Below are 15,918 nucleotides of genomic sequence, written 5' to 3' on the forward strand. Positions count from 1 at the left end.
CTGCCTAAGTTCTTATGACATGAGACATGCAGCACGCAGCCACAGCTATATTGAGAAATACCTCAAGAATCAGATCTCAAATCTATTTTATTTACCTTTCCTGGAGGTATGTGGAAGCCTTCCCTGTAGCTGTCTTTGACAGTTCCTCACCACTGCAATTTTATTTTGTGGTGGAAACTTGCAGAACCCATGCGTTCTAATTATTTCAGTCAGCGCTTCATGTAAGCACCATCTTTGGTGTTCTTCTGAGTGGTTTCATGTTTGTTTTTAAATTAGCTTCTCGAGGCTGAAACCATGCGGCACATCTTCACAAACAATTACCATCTGTGCAACGAAATTAGTGAGCGGGTGGTGCAGCATTTTGTGCACTGCATCGAGACGCATGGCCGCCATGTGGAATATCTGCGCTTTCTGCAAACCATTGTCAAGGCAGACGGCAAATATGTGAAGAAATGCCAAGATATGGTAATGACGGAGGTATGTTAAGCCAATCACACTAAATATGTTTGAGATTTGCAGCTTCTTCTGGATTTATGTTGTCATCATTGTTCATTAATTATATAATGCCATCATGATGCTTAGTAGTTCTTACATATGGGTGAGGATAGGGTCCTGTCTTCAAGAAGCTTACAATCTGTATGTGTGTGTATATCAAGTCTCTCCCATGCATGCTGCTCTGTGTGTGAGATTTTTCTGGCTACTGAATCCTTCCATGGTTGGCACCTTCTCATGCATCTGTGTTTGTACATTACTACATATGGTATGCTATGCTCAGGTGTTGCCACACCTCAGGGTGGCAGAAAAGATCCAGCTCTAAATTTCAACAATGTAGAGAAATACAAAAGATGAGAAGGGAAAGGAAAATAGGGACAAATATAAGCAAGTAGTGGTACAAAAGCTGTTTTTCATACCCACTGAGGCCACTGATCCCCCATTGATTGGGGGAAGGGCCGTACTCAGTGGTAGAGCATGTGCTTTGTATACAGAGGGTTCCAGGTTCAATTCCCAACATGTTGGAAGTACAACAGCAGAGATCATTCAGTTTGTAACTTAATGGTTAATTCTGTTATTAGTAAGCCAGACAACCCAGAGGAGTGGTGGTACAGGTGTTGCTTGGCAACCAAGCAGAGTGGTGTGATCTTTGCTGAGGTAGCATATACTCTGATTAGCTATGTAGTTCTGAGAGAGTTTTTCCTCCTGTATGTTTTGGTTGTATGTCTCCCTGCTTTGTACAAGGCCTGATCTAAGAAAGGCAAATCTGTTTATTTCTCCTCAGATTATACACTGTTTTTGTTCAGCTTGCCCACTAAAGTGTTATTAGGATCTTTTTGTTCTGGACTCTGCCTCTGTTATAGAAGCAACTTTGCTAACCATTCAATCACCAGCATCTCTAGGTAGGGCTGGGAACATTGCCTATCTGAAATCCTGGAAAATCACTAGCCGTCACCGTCAACAGTACTGAGCTAGATGGGCTTGGTAATCTGACTCAGTATAAGGCAGCTTCCCATATTCCTGTGCTTCAGTGTGGCTTGCCTGTATTGTGGATTTAGCAGTGGGGATCTTGCCACAAATAGCCAGTTCTATAGTACACTGAGTTTTGAACTGAATCTAATTTGGTAAGGCCATCTGTATATATATTAGCACTCAAAGCAAAGAACTGAGATAGCATGCGGCATTTGTGCCACTCAAGTATTTGAATTCTATACTTAGACCTTTGTTTATTATAAGGCTACTTGTGGAGGCAATCACATACACATTGTGTATGTGTGCGAACAGAGTCTGTGGGATCAGATTGTGCTAGGATACTTTAATAACAGTTAGCTATAATAAAATTGAAGGACATGGTCCAGCCAAAGTAGTAAGTCCTATTGATCATTTTTGGAGTGAGCTAAGAATATGCTTATTGAGGTCACTGAGATTTAAAAATGCTTATGTTCTTTGGCTGGATCATAGCTCTTGCATTCCCATTGATTTCAGTGGAAGAGGTAGGCACATGGATAACTCAATCTTACTGGTAATGGGACTTTAAAGTGTTTTACTCTGATTGGAGGATGCCCAATGGATGGAGATGGAGCCTGTGACTTGGTGTGCACATAAAACTACACCATGGCTTGTTTAACATAGAATAGTAGAATTGGAAGGGGCCTATAAGGCCATCAAGTCCAACCCCCTGCTCAATGTAGGAATCCAAACCATGAGTTAACCGTGAATTGCCTAACAGATAATCGAACAAACCATGGCTTGTTTCTCCACAGTTTGGTTTGTCTTCCAGCAATTCTTGCCCCATGCCTTTGTAGCTTGGTGAGCATCTGTGCTGGGGTGGCCAAACCAGCTGTGTTTAAGGAAGGGTACTGGGTCTGCAGGTAATACCAAGTCATAGTTAAAACAACGAAGTTTACCATAGTTAAAACAAGCCATAGCTTCAAATTGTGGTATCTTGGCAGTAAGCAAACTGGCAGGGTTCAGACAGTCAAACAAACCGTGGTTTAATAAACCGTGGCATAGTATTATGTGCAAACCAGACTGGTTTCTTTATGGTTTTAAAAGGTAGAGAAAAAGTTTAAATCATTGGCCAAATGCAGCTAATAAGAATAATGGAAGAAAAACAATTCACAGATACATTTATATATATTAATAAATGACAAGAATTCATTGTATTTGGATTGTTTGTCAGTGGACTAGTTAATAATGAAATTATTTAATGAATTGCTAACCTCAGCAACCATGACTGAAGGGAGTTGGGGGGGGGATTAAGTCACCCATCACAAATGTTTCAGATCACATGTGGTTGTTCTCCAAAAGCACCTGTATTTCTTATCATTTTGAGGCATAAAATACCTACAAAAATACTGTTAAAAAGTGTTTAATTTTGCATATATCCAAGAGTGAATCTTTAAACCTTTCTATGACTCGTGCCCCCTTTTTTGTCTCTTTTCCCCTGTGCATCTCCTGAACCAGAAATGATTGGCCCTTCTCCCCTTGGCGATCTGAAAGTACCGTATAGTAACCATGAAACAAGATGTTATGTTGTGGTTTATTTCTATACCAATTTTGGCCCCAAAGGTCCCCAAAGTGACGAACAGTATTGTGATTCAAAAGAAATCTACAAGAAAAGTACAAAAAATACAATGTTAATCAAAACAATGTAGACAGCGAAATCACAAATACTCCACTTTAGCCAGCCAACCACAGACAAAATACTCATTAAATTCACATTATAATAACCAGAGCCTGGGGAAAAACAAAAAGGTAAGAAAACCAGATAAATATAACAAAAACAGTAACATAAAAACATTTTAAAATATAAGAACAGAAGTAGCAGACCAACATTATGATCAGGAGCAGCACAGAGATTAGCTCAGATCACAATAACAGGAGCATTGGAAGCTACAGTATATTGAGTCAGGATAGCATTCTATCTAGCTCAGTATCCTGCCTGGCCATGGCTCTGCAGGTCTTCAGACCGGAGCCATTCTCAGCTGTATCTGGCCATTCCAGGGGTTGAACCTAGTACCTTCTGCATGCACAGCAAGGTCTCTACCACTGAGCTATAGTCCTTTCTCCTAAAAATATTGTTGCAGGGCTAGCAGTTTAACTGCTTAACACCTGGTGGGTTTTCTTGGGAAGTCAGTTCTAAACTGGAGACATCACAGCTACGAAAGCCCTGCTTCTTGTGGCCATACCTCTGGTCTTTGATGGAACAGGCAGTGAGAAGTTTATTTATTTATTTATTTTAGAAGTTTATTTCTTATGCACTCTACACACGTTTCTAGAATAAGGGTTAGCTTCTGGACCAAATTTGACCCTCTGAAAGGTACTGTCTGGCCTTCCAACTTACCAACCCATGGAAACTGAAGGATGTGGAGCAAGTAGCACCTGTGTTGTTCTTGCTGCTGCTGCTGTTGCTGCTGCTGTTTTGATTTATTGTCTGCCCCTCATCGTAAGATCCCAGGTTTACAGGCAGCCACCTTTGAGGAGTGGGAGTAGTAGCCTAGGCTTTCCATCCTCAGCTTGATTTCTTCAGTGGTCCTCCTGGAAATCTAGCTGCTGACTAGTGTTCTATAGTACAATACAGTGACGTTGTGTTTAAAATGGTGAGAAAAAAATTAAAGTGTGTGTGTATGTATGTGTATGTATGTGTGTGTACATGTGGGGGAAGACTGAGCCATTTAAAAAGATGCAAAATATTTCTTGTTAAAATTTCAGCTCGTCAATGGGGGTGAAGATGTGCTGGTGTTTTACAATGACAGAGCATCATTCCCTGTCCTCCTCCAAATGATGTGCTCTGAGCGAGACCGAGTGGATGAAAGTGGCCCTTTGGTTTACCACATCACCCTGGTGGAACTGCTAGCAGCATGTACAGAAGGGAAGAATGTCTACACGGAGATAAAATGTAATTCCCTTCTTCCACTGGATGACATAGTGAGAGTGGTGACTCATGATGACTGTATACCTGAGGTAAGCTGGACTTAACAGCATGTGAATGGTAATTCTAAGAACGTTTTCAGTGCCTATGAAAGAAGAAATAAAGACAGCATGCTGAGTAGCCAGGCTGAAAACAGCTCCAAAGGTTCTGTTGTGTGTTAAGCTGTTGTCAACAAAGAGGTAAATCAGAACATTTGGCATGAGTAAATGATTAAACGCTGTAGTAACCCCCTTAGGTGACACTAGGTTGTGATTTGGGAGCAGGGACAGGAAATATCACAAGAAGCAGTGTTTTGCCACTTAAACTAAGGCCAGACTGCCATTCTAAGCTCTTAAGTGTCTTTGTACATAATAGATAATAAGTCCCAGACATGTCAACATTCCAATTCCTAAACATCTCTTAGATGCATTAGAAGAAGGCATGGAGTTGCAGTTGCACTGGTAGACATTAAAGGAGTAAAACGATTCCTAAGAAAGCATAAGGAGATTGTAGATAAGCTGAATGAATTCATTGCATCAGTCTTCACTGTGGTACACTGAAATTGCATGTCTTAAATAGATGATGACCTTCTTTTGGTTCCATAGTAGTTTGAGGGTTGTCCTGTTCAATGGCGGCTGGTGGCTCCAATGTCAGTGCGGCAGTGTATCCACTCCGGGTTTTAGTCTGAACTTTCAAGGAGCTGTCCAAGTTCAGACTAAAACCTGGAGCGAATTCCCTGCCCCACTGACATTGGAGCCACCAGTCTCCACTGGTCTTACTGTTTTCATCATTTGTACACAGCTGAACAACACAAAGTTCCCTAGGTCAGTGTTCTCCAACCTTGGGTCCCCAGATGTTGATGGTCAGGGATGATGGGAGATGTAGCCCATCAACTTCTGGGGACCCAAGGTTCCCTGGCCCACTGACCTAAGTGACTTAAAATCAGTGTAAATATAATATACAACATAAACTCATTAAATCAAAGCTACATAAATACATCAGAACAGAGTTCACAACACTCCCAAGATTAAAAACACAGATTTTAAAGTTGAGAGGCCTAGACTACTTAATTATTTAGAAGACCTAGGTCAACAAAAAGGGCAAAACTTTGCACAATAAGGACAACAGAGATGGTGCCAGGTGAGCTTCCCTGGGAAGATTGTTTCATAACCATGGTGCTACCCCCAAAAGGTCCTCTGTTAATTTGTTAAGGGCACCTGGATCGGTATGTTCCTATGATATCCAAACAGGATCTTAAGATTTGGTTAGTAAATATAGGAGAAGGTAGTCTTTCTGGTAACTGGTCCCAAGGTATTTAGGATTTTGAAGGCTAAAACCAGCACTTTAAATTGTGCCTGGAAATACACTGGGATCCCGATCAGCTGACAAATTACAAGCACAATATGGTCAAACTGCTCTGTCTCCTTGACAGTGAGTTGGTTTGACATAAAGCTAAGCCAAACCAAGGCTTGGTTGAAATGTTTAGGCTCCTGGAGAGGAGAACATGTCAGTTATGCTCCTCCAGTCCTGCTGCTGCTGCTGTACTGCTCTGAGCAAACCTAACATATTATCTGAACACAGACTCGTGGATTGCCAAATGATAGCTTAGGTCACAGCAGCATAGCAGGAGGAGGAGTGCAGCAGCTGTGATCTCCTATCCGGAAACCTGTGCACTTGTGGTAAGCCATGGTTTGGCTTAGCGTTATGTCCAAACCAGCTCAATATTTTGTGAACTAAACAGACATTTGTAATTTTTTCAAAAATGTGATGTTTCAGGTGAAGATTGCATATGTGAACTTTGTCAACCACTGCTATGTAGACACGGAGGTGGAAATGAAGGAAATCTACACCAGTAACCACATCTGGAAGCTATTTGAAAACTTCCTTGTCGATATGGCAAGGGTAAGCTTTTATGATCCACTAAATATTTTTAAATATACAACTGTATAAAGACACACTCAAAGCCTTGATAAACAGCAACAAAAATACACTGAGCATGTGCAATTTCACGTTTCATAATTTGTTTTGCTCACTTATTGTGTTGGCCACTAACTCTCAGCCTAACCTACCTCATGGCTAGGGTGTTGCTGCATTGAATTCTATAGAACTTACTTCTGAGTAGACCTGGTTAGCGTTGCAGCCAACAGAGCAATTCAAGGCGGGGGGGGGGGGCTGGCAGAGGAATAGCTGGTGGGAAGCTCCATGGCATCTGTGACGCCCTTCCCTGGCTCTCCCTGTCAGGTTCCTACCTGCTCGTGGTTACTGCCTGTCACTAGGCACCACCAGGGACTCCACCAGTCCGGACTGTCCTTTTTTTATGATTTCTCTCCCCGCTCTAGCATAGACCTCACCAGATCCCCCTGCTAGGCAGCACCACCAGTCACGTCCTATAACCCGTATTCCCAGAGACTCTGCCTGAGTCTCTCTATCAGGTTACCTCTGTGACTGCATGCTTAAGCTGTCCCAATCCCTTTGTATCAATGCAGATAATCCTGGTTTGCTCTGAATACTTGTGGTGTTATTCTCTTCACCGGTGCCACCATTTGTCACTCTTCAGCCTTGGTATTTACCTTACCCTCCCTTCTGGTCTGTGAAACCCCAGCCAAGGATCAGGCCTTTGGTAAACCAAATACAGTATTTATTAAATAACAAAGATAACAAGATTACTTTATAAAGGCACATAAGCATATGGTTTCATCTATTACTATGATATTTGACTTATCATAAACTAGAACTCCCACTCTCTCTTTCTCCACACTCTCCTGACATCCACCTCTCAAACAACTCTCACAAACCCACCAAAACAACCCTCTCATGTCCTCCCAGATTTAACTGTCATCCTTCCATTTATACTCTCCGCCATTCTCAACACTCAGCCAATCATCCAGCATTCTACTGCCCATTCACTCCCCCTCCTCTTCCATTCCACTTACCATGTATCTCCTATACAAACAGCACTTACCATATATACACTAATACAGGAACATCACAGCATCCACTTGCGTTTTGGGAGCTACTGGGCTGGCTGAAAGCTGGTTCAGTTGGGACCTACACATGGGGACCGGGAGGTAAAAGCTCGCTCGTACGAATACTCCAACTGGGGAGTAAATGCACCCCATTGACTGACAGTGTAATTATTTACCTATGGCAAGCTTTTTGCCAGCAGAAATTTTGGCTAGATTGGGACCCATGGGAGCACCCCAAAGGGGAGTTGGATGTAGTGGAAGTCCTTTCCCATCGCTTCACCTCTGCCCCGCCCCCAGAACACCCCATTTTCAGGCCTTTCACTGGCTTCTGCTGGCTGTTTTTCCACCAGGCTGGGTTTCCCATGGCAGACCCCTGGCTGAGCTGGCACGGTTGCAGCGGTGCCATGGCTCAGCCGGACTGAAAGGCTTCTACTTACTTAAATAAGTAGAGCTGAGCTGAAATTTCTCAGAACACATTTCTCATTCTTTCTAGAGGCTGATTTATGCCTTAGCTGAACTGAATGTCTAGTAGGGATGGGTGAGAATTCCACTGAATTCGGATTTAGCACCAGATTTTTCAATGGTCTGTATATTCTCCATCTTTGCAGAGCTATCTTATCTGCTCTGAACTTCAGTGGCTTTCCCTGACACTGTTCTTCCCCCCTCGAATAGTCCCTCAAATATATTGTTCTTTTATTGATTTTACGCACAGCACAGCAGAACAGGTCTCTCTCTCTCTCTCCCTCTCTCTCTCTCTCTCCCTCTCTCTCTCTTTCTGCCACTCTCTCATTCAAATAATCCAAACATCAAGTGGGATGAAGCAAGCCAAGTCTTGCTCATTCTGACTCTAGGCTTGCCAAGGAGGAGGTGAGGGTGGGGAGGGGGCACTCAAAGCTGCTTCCCTCTTTTCCTTTCCAAAAGGAAAATATCTGATGTCTGCTTGCTAACATGAAAACTGACCAGCCTCAGTCACAGTGGAGGAGGAGGAGGTGGTGGCAGTGGTGAAACTGCTTTCCTTTCCTTTATCAATATTTTCTTTCAAAATGCTAATATTTTCTTTCAAAATGGGCTCCTGCTGGGAGGAAGGGCAGGATATAAATCAAATAATAAATAAATAATATTTTCTTTCATTTATCAATATTCTCTTTCAAAATATCTATATTTTGAAAGAAAATATCAAGATTAATACCAATATTTTTGGAGAGGGGGAAAATCAGACTGGTAAAAGCAGTGGATAGTGGACAAAGAACAAACTTGAATTGAAACTGCCTGTTAAGTTGACGGAATGCTTTCGAAGTAGCACCAGCTAACAGATCCTTTCCTTAGACTCCAGTATCTGTGCAGTACAACTATGGCCTGACCCTCTTGGTCTGTTTATAAAGCCGGAAAGCAGGTTGGGTCTGGGTGTATTTTTATTACTAGTTTGAAGGTTTCTGGGGTATTTTTTTCCAGCCTACCATCTTAATTTGTGTTCACTTATCTTCAGGAAGCCCTCAGGAAAACCTAAAGAATTGTTTCATGCATCACTTTGTAAACTACTGCGTATTCGAAACTAGGCAGTAAATTAGAGTTTTGTTACTCTGAGGGATTTTCTGTGCTTTAACTCGTCTGGTGTACAGAGAGCAACATTTCCTCCCCCCTCCGTTCTGATGTGTTTGTCATGAAGACTGTACACTCCTAACCAGGCAGAATGTCCATCCATCCAAGAGCATTATCCATGGATCTTATGTGGCCTGAGTTATAGAACAAGTGTTAGCAGCGTCATGCAAAATTCTGTTGCCACAATCCAAATTGTCCCTTTAGCAAAGGTGGCTGATGTTTTGTATCAAGCCTTTGTGATGCTTGATGTAGTCATACCTGTTTTTGTTTGTAACCTGAAATGAGAGAAAATTATTCTTCTTTCAGTGGTATAATTTAATTCACCCTAAGTTCTCCATGACTTTTCCTGAATAAGTATTACAAATGTGTCTCCCCCCCCCCGTGCAAGCATTCCTAGTAGCTGTCTTAATACATTCCTCCTATTTCCCTGTTCCTTGTTTTCCTTGCTCCCTAGGTTAGAGAAGAACATCAGAAGTGTTCTCCTCTATTCTAGTCTTCAGCTGAGCTCAGGCTATCCAAGCCTTCTAGGTTATTGCATTTATTTATTCAGAGCAGGGGGAAGTGGGGAGATAAGGGTTATTTTTGAATGAGGCACTGCCCATATGTTTCAAATACATCACTTTGCCTTGCTTTCAGGAAACCTTTAGCATCATAATAAACACTGCAAAAGCTTTCCAAGCATTTAGAGAGGGAATCCTTTAGTTGCTACTGCTGGACCAGTTTTTTTATTCTCACTTTTACCTGCTGCCTGTCGTTGGCGAGTCAGGAAGAGTTGAGTGTTCTTTTTTGAGGACAGAATTCTCCTCAGACTCATGAGAATCTTTTATGTCTTGACAAACTATTCTAAGTATGTTTACTCAGCAGTAGATCAATGTGACTTTATTCGAAGCAAGTATGTGAAGGATGAATGCTGAAGACAGTTAGCAAGTATTGTTATCAAGGCCTAGTCCTTTAAGCATGGCATCCCCTCAGTTCTAAACATATAATACTGGATGCTGGGCATGTGTGTCAAATAGTATATCCCAGGAAGGTATTTTCTGTATTCTCGGAGGCCACTTGATTTTCAAGAAGTGGTCCAGGAGCCAGGAGGGTCTTTTCTGGTACAATTTTACCCCTGCAGGAGCAGTCAGACTCTATGGTAAATGTAAGTGTTGTCAGCATTAAGGTTTTCACAGTTTTGGAGCATGTGCAACCCCGGAATAACTGGGTTGTTCCATTTGTCCAGTCTACAAAGAGAGAGCTTCACTTGGAGCTAGATTTAAGGGTGACTTGGGACATGCATACACAACACAGAAAGTCCACTTTTATGTATGTGTTTTGCTTACCACCACACCACACATACAAGTGCACATCTGATGCATATATTTCCATCCATCAGTGCATCCACAAGTGAACTCCAGGATCCCACTCATAGCCACAAAGTATCACACTGTGGAGGTGGAAACCCACCAGATCTCTTGACATGGAAAAGTGGGTGAAAGACCTCTTAGATCTTGCAGCTCATGAATGTTTACATAAAAAAGAAGCAATGGAAGATAAATTTCAGTTGTCCTGGCATAATTTTTAGAACTCTATGTTGACTGAGCAGATTGAGGAATAAAAGACAGATGCCTGCCTCTTGCGATACTCTGTACTATCAGAAGCATGCTTTGTTTTTCTTTTCTTTCTTATGAATTTCCCCTTTCTTTATCATCTTCATTTTAATATTTTCCTTTTTTTTTACCATAGTAGGAAAATCAGCATATGTGTAAACGATAACTGTAAACTGCTTAGAATAACAGAACTAAAACTCATGTCAGTGAATTGAAGGCAGGGAACAATGGCAAGTGGAGTATTATTGTTAATATGTTTTGTTTCACCAACTGTATAAGGCGGGGGGGGAGAGAGGGTTATTTTATTGAAAGATTTTTGAGATCTTTACAATGAACAATAGACAACAATTTAAAAGTGATAAATGGATGGGAGCTGCTATTTTCACTCATTCCTCATGCAGTCATTCTGCCCGCTATAGGTTTGTAACACAACCACAGACAGAAAGCATGCAGATGTATCTCTGGAGAAGTATGTCACAGAGCCAGTGATGAACATAGTGAGCGGCTTCTTCAATTCTCCATTTTCAGACAACAGCACAAGCCTCCAGGTAAAGGCAAAGAAATCAGAGAGGCACATGTCTATTTCAGGCTACTATTCCATGGTCTTGCATGTGACAGGAAGTTAACAAATCCATGAATTCTTGGTAATGATTATGTCGTTGGCGACACTATTCGCTCACCTAAAGGTGAGATTTTCCCCACCCTTTAAAAAACAGGAAATAAGTCCTCTCCAGAAAATCAGCTTCCTAATATGCAGAGCTCTCTCTACTTCTGTACACTATGAGATGTTTGGCATCCATGCAGAATTCCATGTGATCATAATTGTTGTATGTTTTATTTTTTAACTAAAAGCATTTATACCATGCCTTTGAGATCTAAAAAAGGGCCTCGAAGGTGGCTATAAATATTTGATGGAGGTTTTGAATGCCAGAATCCACAGATTTCATAGAATCATAGAACAGTAGAGTTGGAAGGGGCCTACAAGGCCATCAAGTCCAACCCCCTGCTCAATGCAGGAATCCAAATCAAAGCATTCCTGACAGATGACTGTCCAGCTGCCTCTTGAATGCCTTCAGTGTCAGAGAGCCCACTACCTCTCTAGGTAATTGGTTCCAATTTCTTTGCCTAGAACTGCCTTCCCCAACCCAAGGCTCCCAGATGTTCTTTAACTGCAAATCCTATCATCCCTGATCATTGACCATGCTAGATAGGGATGTTGAATCCATATATATGGAAGAGCATTTAATGCAATGATATATTGATAATGTGAAATCAACAGTAATGCATAAGTTTACGTAAAAATATTTTAGATTATAAAATCTGAAAAAAAATTAAATTATGAAATCTTTTTGTGTGCATTCAGACACATCAGCCTGTTTTTATTCAGTTGCTGCAGTCTGCATTTAGAATTTACAACTGTACCTGGCCAAACCCGGCACAGAAATCTTCAGTGGAGTCTTGCATCAAAACTTTAGCTGAAGTTGGTAGGTGATTTTAATTCCTGCTTACACTGTTATAATTGACTTTGGATTGAATGCCTGTTACTTCTGAGAAAGTAACCTGCAAAAATCACTCGTACAGATCCACTAGGAAATTTTCGTACAGTCTGCTTTGAAATGAATGCACGCTGAGTTAAAAGACAGCAGTCCCTGCAGGAGAAGCCCCTAGTGGATTGTGCACAGTATATAGTATTTTTGCTTGCGGTGGGGAAGCTTCATCACAAATAACACATGCGGGGCTACAGAGTGGGGAGTTTGGTACATGCCTTCTCCCTTTTCTTCTGGAGGCCCTGCAAGATACTTGAGCAGAGAAATATTGCCCTGATTTCTGCTGGTTGCCTGGCAGGTGAAACACTTACTCTAGAAATGGGCAAACTTGAGCTCGGCATTTGAACAGGCTGACATGGACTCCCTGACTCTACACTGCCCTGGTCCCTTCTGTCCTTTCAGAGTTGTAGGAGCGGATATATTCATCAAAGGAGGGGAAGGCAATGACTCTATATTATCGGAGTATCAAAAGTGTGTATGTATTGGAAGCAGCAGCTCCCGCCTTCCCTAAAGGACTAGGGCCCGGGAGATCTGGGTTCAAATCCCCCACTCAGTCATAAAACCCACTAGGTGATCTTGTGCCAGTCACCACCTCTCAGCCTAAACTGCCTCACAGGATTGTTGTGAGAATTCAAATGAGAGGGCAGAAGTGTGTATGCTGCCTTGAGTGCCTTGGAAGAAGAGTGGGATATAAAAGTAATCATAAATAAATAAATAAATAAGAGTAGCGAGATGTCCCCCCCCAAACCACTTGCAGCACATCCCGTCCACTTTTACTAGGAAGTAAGACATATGCAGTTTGACAAGAGAGTGCTGCCAAGTAAGTGCGTATAGGATTATGGTCTTAGTGCACTTTATTTCCTAAGTAATATGCATAAGACCAGACTGTTATTTGCATTGGGACTGTGGGGAGGTATCTCGCAATTCCTGCCCACCTCCTCCTGGGTAGAAATGTTGCTGTGTATTCATTCTGAACCTTATTGAGGTTCATTCTGAACCTTATCCAGCATACATTCAATCATTGCATGAACAGTGAAATGAAATGACTACTGTAAAAGAGGTTAAGGAGAGCATGGAGGGAGAGATCAAACTACATTATTGTAAAAATGTGAAAACTCCAATAAACGGTAAAGAAATAAATCATTGTCTGTGCACTGCAATTCAAAATCAGTTCACTGAAAATGTGGTTGGTTAGGTCAGATGTCAAATTATTTGGGGGTAACTGTCCTTTTGTTTTTTTCTAAAAATCTAGAAACAGTGATAAATCATTCCACGTGTACTTAACATTTTTTCTGCAGCTATATTATAAATGGTACTTGAGAATAAAGTTGAGAGCAAACTGACTGTCTGATTGGTATCTTGATTATTTGCTCATTAGGAAGCATTTTTGGCTATATGGGTGATACCCAACTATGTCTAACTCAGAGTAGACCTGCTGAAGTCAATAAACCTAAATAACTGAAGTCCATTGATTTCAATGGGTCTCCTCTGAGTATGATGGAGTTGGATATCACCCTGTGTATCTGGTTTTGGCACCAGAGTAATTGGCTCTGCTGTGCTGATACAGTGTCACGTGCCGTAATACCGAGCTACTATAGTGGGCCATACGTTCCATACTATGCATTGTTTTCCTGGTATAACAATCTTATACCATTAACAGTATCAACTGTTGATTCAAGAAAAAAAAACAGTTCAATGAGTGAGGCCTCTTAGACATCCAATGTTAACTTGAGGACATTTTATATATTTGAGGATATTTTATATATAAAATATATACATTTTATATATTTCCCCATTGTTGAGAAAAAAAACCCCAGCTGTCAGAATGCAGATAATCTAAATCAGCATGTATGGGGTTTGCATAGAGGGATGTATATGAGCCTTCCCCAACCTGGTGCCATCCAGATGTTCTAGACTACAACTTCCATTAGTTCCAGCCAGCATAGCCAGTGGTCAGGGCTGATAAGATGTATCCTAGAAATCTGGAGGGCACCAGGTTGGGGAAGGCTGGTATATACTATACATTAGAAAACAAGACCCCTGCTTGATTAGGCCAAAGGTGTATCTAGTCCAGTATTCTGCCCTCCACAGTGGTAAAGTGGGAAGCCCACAAGCAGAGCATCGGCACAGCAGCCCTCTCCTGCTTATGCTCCCCAGCAACAGTGTGCTGCCTCTGATACCAGAGGTAACATTTCGCCATTGGCTAGTACCCATTGATAACTGTATCCTTCCCAAAGTTGCCTAATCCCCTTTTAAAACCATCCACATTGGTGGCCTTCAGTACACCTTGGGGTAGCAAATCCTACAGTTGTGTGGAAAAAAAGTCTGCCCCGAATCTCCCACCATTCAGCTTCATTGGATGACTCTGGGTTCTTGTACAATGAGAGAGGGAGAAGAACCTCTGCTATCCACAGTAGCAAGCACTATTACACAATAACAAACTTGGATTTGCAACAAGAGATCCACAGTCAACCCTTGCTCCTGATGAGTGTTTAAGTACGATACATGTATTTATCCCACTCGCATCCTGCATGTTTAGGTGTCATTCAAATCTTTTTCAGCATGCACCTAACACAAGTAGGATGCATGGCTTTTTATGCTTAAGTGTAGGTGTGGTTCTCGCAACTTTATTTTATTCCTTTCGGGGCTTTTGCTGTAGTGAAAAGCTATTGAACCAGAGGGGGCTTGCCAGGTGGGGCAGAGCTGTTAATCTAGCTTCCCAGCAGGTGGGTCGCTGTTGCTTAATGGAAGGGAAACGGGGAGGGGTGAGGTGGCAGGGAGGCTGGCACAGTGCAAACACTCTGGCACAGCTCCTTCTGGTGCTTTGACACTGCACAAATCTCTGTGCCCCTTTCCCCTCCCCTCTCTTTCTCTCAGTAAGCAACAGATACCCACCTTCCAGGAAGCTAGCACAGCGGCTCTGCCCCACCTGACGAGTCACTTCTGGTAACTTCATGATGGTATGAAAAGTATGCTCATTTTCATAGCAGTGAGCACCTACTTAATGGCCTTATATTCAGGAGAGCCTGGCATCCAGGTGCTTCCATTGTGGTACTTTGTTTGGTACCTGTGCAGGAGAGCTGTTCCCTATTGAAAACGTGATCGCTAATTATTATAATTAGCTGCACGCTTTCCCATGCGTTCTGCACCCTCAGCAAATGAAGTAACCTTGACTGCTGAAATGAAGAAATGAGACAGCAAAGTTTCTTTCATTCCTTTTGTGTGTTGTGTGTGTGTGTGTGTTTTCTCTCTTTTAACAGACGCTTTTGAGGATCAATTCTGGAATTTGGCTAAGTTTTTTCTGAGCACTATCCTGTCTATCTCATTTTTTTCTTGAACTATGTGGGTTTAATGGTCAACATACATGTTCAAAGTATGGTTTAATTCTTTAAAAAGATTTTGCTTGTATTCAACAATATGCTGAAAGGCAAACTGGGAACAAGTACGTAGGAAATTGGTTTTGTGATAACTAAGTCTCATAAACTGAGAAATTCCAACATATTATGAAAGATGAGGGGGTTGGGTGTGTGTTGCAGGATACACACCTATTTATTTAGTTATTATCACATTTATGTCCCACCATTCCAACAAGTAGCTCAGGGTGGCATACAAACATAGTTCACCCCCTCCTGATTTTATCCGCACAACAACCCTGTGAATTAGGTTTGGCTGACAAATAGTGACTGGCCCAAGGTCACCCAGTGAGCTTCATGGCCAAGCAGGGTTTTGAACCCTGGTGTCCCAGACCCTAGTCCAACACTCTAACCATCACACCACACTGGCTCTTATTTCATGTAGGCCACGTGACA

The 15,918-nt window shown here is 41.9% G+C and overlaps 1 protein-coding gene across 3 annotated transcripts in view; it reads left to right on the top strand.

The window, feature by feature from the left end:
* Positions 1-15,918, top strand: part of ITPR2 (inositol 1,4,5-trisphosphate receptor type 2) — a 345,272-nt gene that overhangs the window by 138,359 nt on the left and 190,995 nt on the right. For all 3 annotated transcript variants that reach the window (XM_061582221.1, XM_061582222.1, XM_061582223.1), the window contains 5 exons: positions 277-477; positions 4,207-4,458; positions 6,182-6,307; positions 10,982-11,110; positions 11,926-12,046. In XM_061582221.1, coding sequence (XP_061438205.1) covers positions 277-477; positions 4,207-4,458; positions 6,182-6,307; positions 10,982-11,110; positions 11,926-12,046 — 829 coding nt within the window. The remainder of the gene's footprint in view (positions 1-276; positions 478-4,206; positions 4,459-6,181; positions 6,308-10,981; positions 11,111-11,925; positions 12,047-15,918) is intronic.

Source organism: Rhineura floridana, chromosome 8 (genome assembly GCF_030035675.1).
Source record: "Rhineura floridana isolate rRhiFlo1 chromosome 8, rRhiFlo1.hap2, whole genome shotgun sequence".
NCBI lineage: Eukaryota > Metazoa > Chordata > Lepidosauria > Squamata > Rhineuridae > Rhineura > Rhineura floridana.